The sequence below is a fragment of the Meleagris gallopavo genome, chromosome 3, assembly GCF_000146605.3.
Source record: "Meleagris gallopavo isolate NT-WF06-2002-E0010 breed Aviagen turkey brand Nicholas breeding stock chromosome 3, Turkey_5.1, whole genome shotgun sequence".
Lineage (NCBI taxonomy): Eukaryota > Metazoa > Chordata > Aves > Galliformes > Phasianidae > Meleagris > Meleagris gallopavo.
The window spans coordinates 22366900-22372602 of NC_015013.2; the positions used below are offsets into that span (position 1 = coordinate 22366900).

The 5703-nt window shown below is 43.2% G+C and overlaps 1 protein-coding gene across 1 annotated transcript in view; it reads right to left on the reverse strand.

Annotated features, from left to right (window-relative positions):
• Positions 1–934: 934 nt before the first annotated feature.
• FBXL7 (F-box and leucine rich repeat protein 7) overlaps positions 935–5703 on the reverse strand; it is a 169880-nt gene continuing 165111 nt past the window's right edge. The window contains exon 4 of the mRNA XM_010708490.3: positions 935–4016. Coding sequence (XP_010706792.1) covers positions 3280–4016 — 737 coding nt within the window. The 3' untranslated portion in view covers positions 935–3279. The remainder of the gene's footprint in view (positions 4017–5703) is intronic.

Below are 5703 nucleotides of genomic sequence, written 5' to 3' on the forward strand. Positions count from 1 at the left end.
TCTTGATACAGAGCTCTGGGTATAATCACAGTGCATGGTGATTTAGATGCGCCCTTTCAAAGAGACCTCTTTCTGCGTGACACAAGTTACTGCAGAGTCATAAACAAATGCCAGCCTGACTGATGTGACCCATGGTTGCTTGCCTCGATGAGATCGCTGCATGCTGGGGCAGAGCAGAGGAAGCCCGACTGCCTCAGCCTGAATGTTATGGTTCAAGAATCAACAATGTTTTTGCTCAGGAAATTGATAGTCTTTGCCAACCTCAAACTAGAACTACGACACCTCATTCATATGCTGCATCCTTCCCAGCAAACTCAGCTCCACATACAATACTTCATTTTCCTTCCTGGTTGTGTCATTTTGCAAACAGACATTGGAAAAAGGTTAAAAGTCAAAACAAGCAAGCTATATCAATAAGTTCACATTTTCTTGAAATGCATAGCATTCTCAGAGCGGCAAATCAGATTGTGTAAGTTGTTTGGCTTTGAAAAATTACTTTCATTCATCTTCTACAAGTGCCCCCCAGAGTGTGCTTTCTAGAACATTCAAAAGAAACACTACACTAATAAGTAAGTGCTTTACCCTTTTACTTTTCAGAATAAGTATGTTAGCTTGTCTTTAATTCAGAGCAGAGGCCCTCCTGGACCTTTTATACGTGAGCTTTTTACATGCTGTTTTTTCTTTTACTTACACTTCCAGTTACTGATTATGTCTCAGAGTAAAGAAGAACCTCATGAGCAAAATAAAATTTTAAAGAGACAGATAGGCAAAACCATAACCTATACGAATCCCCTGTTGTTTTTATAATCATCCACCTACTTATTGCAATGATTTGTTCATTTGTCTGCTTGGATTCAAGAAAACAAAGTTTTACAAGTATTTTATCTTTTCATTTTCACAATAAGCTTATCAATTAGTGCAAATGACAATGTACTCTCATCAGTTACCAATATATTGCTTTATTTCTTGGTAGCAAATTAAGGCTTTATAGTGAGATTTGTACAGTACAGGCCAATTTAAACATTAGAAACCTTAAAAACCATGTAGCACTATTCACTCAATTTAGCTTAGCCAGAAAAGTAGATTTTTTTTTCTTCCTAATAAACAGTTAAATGTTACTAATGAGGCCTTATATTTCATGAGTGCAAATGGCTCTAAATCCCACCATCTTCAGAAATGGGCTCAACATTTAACTGTTCTTGGGGCCGTTTTCAGATAAAGGATAAACAGAGAGTATAGCTGGCTCGGATAAAATACGCTGTAATACTGGCTGGAAAAGAATCTCTAATTTTAAAAACACAGAAAGGAAAACTAAAGTGATGTTAACTGGTCAAAGGATGGGATTACTCTCTGCTACCCGCTGACCAGTAACAGTAGCAATAACAAATTCATGTTCCTTAGCCCTCCTTGCTTCAGTACAATCGCATTTGTAATTCACAGGTGGTGACATACCAGAAGTTAGGAAACTCCAAACTGGAGGAACATACGTAGGTTACAGGACTTTTTGCACAAGTAGGACAAGTTCCCTCTGCAGGGACGTGCCCAAAGCATTGCTTTTTGTAATCTGAGAGAGCACTGCTGCAAGTATTTCCTCAGCAATTATGTATTTTTCGTGAACATGTGGATTTTCACTTCATATCAATGATTTTATGAGTGTTGTCTGGAGATGATGGAACTACTGCTTATGAAAACCAGACACGGTGCTTCCCTTCTTATGTTCTTTACCAAGACATTTATAGCATTTGAGATGAATGTATAAATTCACAATGCTGACTGTATGAATTCACCTGTCAGTCACGCACAGGGGGCCTGCCTGAAAATATCATCACCCCTTCACATCTTTGGCTTCCAATCTGAGCAGTAAATGTGAAACTGCAGAGAAACGGCTGCCAGAAAATGGTGAAGAAAGGAACCACAAAATGACTGTGTGCTCTGAGGAAAGAGGCAGCAGAGGGGAAACTCCAAGCCCTGCTTGCTCTTGCATGAGCAAGAGTGACCATGAGAGTACAGCGGGCTTGCAGTGTCACAAGGCAATGCTGGTGTTGGTAATTCCTTGCTGAACAGCAGCCATTTATCCAGCCTTTGGGAACACATGAGACAAGGTTTCACAAAATGAAACCTCTGATGTGAATACATTCTAAGCCCCTCTCTCTCCCAGGATGTCACCTAACAACAAGCTAACCTCTTTGAAGACCTGAGATCAGCCATCTACCTGTTAAACTGGAAGGCCACAGAAAGGGGTGAGGTTTCTACATGTACTAAGGCACATACTGAATACACCACAACACATGTGCCTGGGTTGCGCAGAGAGAGGCAGCTGCAGCAGTGTCACGGCTGTTGAAGAGGTACTGTGAAGGAGCAGACAGACCTTCTGGTGACAGCAGTACAGTGCAGCAATGGGCACTGCCTGTGTCAGCCATTCCTCAGCATCACAGGGGCCCCAGTGTACTGCAGTGCTAGCTCAGTTTGTTGCAGAATTGTAATAGCCTCTTGGATTGCTGGCTTCTCCCTTTGCAAGGCCACCAATATCTTATCTGTTTTCCTTCACTCAAGTGAAAATGTCACTGCTTATCAGACCCAGGAGCTGCTACTACAGATGCAGGTAAGGGCAGATTTAGAACCGAAGGCAAGTAGTGATGATACATAAGTGAACTGGAAAAGAGCTTTCCATGAGAAACCATGCTTCAGCACAATCTCCAGACTCGTGCAGCAGAGTGCTCAGCAAAGGCCAGCAGGTCTTCTGCCTCAGTGAAGTATATTTAAAAACACCACCCAGTATTTCCTGAGGGATTACAATGAGTGACTACCAAGGAAAAACTACTTGGAGATAAGGGGATGCTTTATCAGCCATATTGGAGAAATTGGAGAACAGAGACATATATTGCATAGTCAGCTTTAAGAGCACAGCTGGAATTCAGATGTGTTTGACACAGCTTAGCAGCCTTTCCAAAGGAGGGATTATGTGCTATTTCCTTTGGAGGTAGCTACGTTAGCTTGGGACAAGACCATGGCTGTTACGGAAATGGCAACCCACTAGGGATGCTGAGCACTCACTGGTCGTGCATTAAGGCAGGCTCTCAACGGAGACCCACCGCACCTTCAAAAGTGATCATACATAAAGCAAACAAAATAGTCCTCTAGAAACGCTCCCTCATCAACAACATACAAGAAAAGCTGACTCCCGTGAGCTACAAAAAAACAGCATTACTGAATACGGGAGCGTGCGTTTATACATCAGTGTTTTTAATACTGCATTGTAACAACGGGTGGAGTATCCTTTCAGAAGAAGGCAGGGTTGGTGTGCTCTATAATACAGCGCTTGCAGTGTCGTTTAACAAATCGCAGAGCATCCACAGAAACATCACAGTCCTGCACATTCAACATCTGCAGGTCAAAACAGTTGGCAGCTACAATCTGGAGGCCCTGCCCAGTGATGCTCTCGCACGATTTCAGGCTGAGGCGCTTCAGGTTGAAGCAGTTGAGGGCTAGAAACTCCAGGCCGGTGTCTGAGACCAGAGGGCACTTGCCGATATCTAGCGATTTGAGTTTTGTGCAATTTTTGGCGAGGTACTCCACGCCGTGGTCCGTGATGCCCTCGCAGCCCCGCGCATTGAGGTAGCGCAGCTTGCTGCAGTATTTGGCTATGTAGCGGATGCCCACGTCCGTGATCCGGCCGCAGTGGGCGATGCTCAGGTATCGCAAGCGCGACTCCAGCTTGGCTATCTCCCGCATGCCGAAGTCACTGACAAAGCGACAGTCGCTCACGCTCAGTTCCTTAATGGACGTGCAGTAAATCATCAGGTAGCGGAGACCTTCGTCGGTGATGCGGACGCAGCGGCGCAGGTACAGGTGGGTCAGCTGAGTGCAGTGGGCGGCAATAGTGTGCAGTCCTTCGTCCTCCAGGACAAAGCAGTCCGTCATGTCCAGGTAGCGGATGGAGATTTGTTTGCCGTGTAAGGGAGACAGCTTGATGGAGGCTTCGCGAGTCAAGCTGATACATGTTACTTTGGAGCAGCCTATGTGGAAAAACAGTCAATTTAAGCAAGCAGTAAGGATAACTCAGATAGCAAGACCAGAAAGGTGCGTGTGACATGGCATGCTGGATGCCATAAAGGCATCTTCCAGAGCAGATATCTACTAGAACAGCCATCCTGACTGACTAGTCTGGGTTTGCTGTGATGCATCCCTGTACCTTGGCAAAGACACTCCACTGGAGTCAGTGAGGTTTCTTTGGATTTTGAGGACCAGGAAAGGCCACAGGCCATTTTTGTCCACATCTCAAATGTGAAATAATGGCCCTAGGTTTACCTAGGGAAACTCGACAGCGTGTTACTATAATAGAAACTCAGTGTCAATTTGAGAAAACGGTATTACATGAAAACCATGCAGCTTTTTGATCAGAGGCACTCTTGTTGCAGACTGGTTGAGTTAGTAAACCAACATCAGAGGCTCTTGCACCATCAAATCCTGTGATAAAAAAGAAGACAAACCCCACAAACAGTCTAAAATGCATCTGGGGAACAGATGTGAATCCAGCCCCAAGCCCACAGTGCAGGAAGGATGCAAAACGATGGCAAGACCAATGGTCTGCAGAAGGGTGGAGATTTGAGTAATGTAATGAGAATGGGGAGAGTCAGCAGGAGCTAAGACTTGTAAGGGCATGGGAGGACATGAATAGACACAGGAAAGGATTATTTGAAGTTTGTAAGTCTGGCCACAAATGGATAAAACCAGACTAGAGGAGAAAGACCAGAGCTTGCAAGGAAAGAGAAAAAGCTAGATTAAAAGGAAAAACACGCTCACAGACTTTCTCCATTTTTGTATACTAGTGAAAGCTTTTTTGGAAAGTGCTGTTCCTGCTCCATTGCAAACGTGTAGTCTCAGACTACTGAAGGGAAATTCTTAACTGTGTTCTGTTCAGGTGGGCTCACTGCATTCAAGTGCCTAGAAACAGCTGCAAGAAAAAAGGAAGGGTTGGCCTGCAAGTGATCAAGACCCAACAGTTTCAGCCACAAATGTCTACTCAAATTCTGCAGCTTATACCTGAAGAAGTGCCCTCAGGAAAGGATAGAAGGAGCTTTTCCATACTGCTGAAACACTGGCCAAAAGCAATGAACTGAGCCATGAAAAACCAGAAAAGTTAAGATGACAACCTTACAGCCCCATGGATCATAAATGCTGCACAAGTCCAGTAATCTGAAAAAAAAAGAAAGCATGCCAATCTTTGTATAGAGATCCCCTCAAGAACTCGGATGATCCAAACCCATACCACTTGATACAACAGGTCTTATTCAGACATTTACTAGAAGGATTGAATATGCTTCAGAAAAAAGAAAAAAAAGAAAAAATCTTCAGATAATCACGCAGATGTCCAGCATGGAATATGGACTTGAAACAGTTTATGATCTATAGTTAAGATTTCTACATTTCTCACTTGAGTTTGCAGCTGGAATTTTAATTTAGGCTTCAAATTTAGTTGAACAGATGCAAAGTTTACCTTAGGTCTCAAATAATGGCAAATTGTCCACAGGTCATGTAGAAGCTCTGGGACCTTGAAGCAAAACACTTTTTTCAATGACCAAATTCTTTTAAAAACTATTTCCCCTTCAGATTGCCTTGCAGATCCATCTATACTATGGTGCAATTTTTGTAAATAAATTTGAATTCAAATAAATACTATACAGTATACAAAGCAAAGTGTTT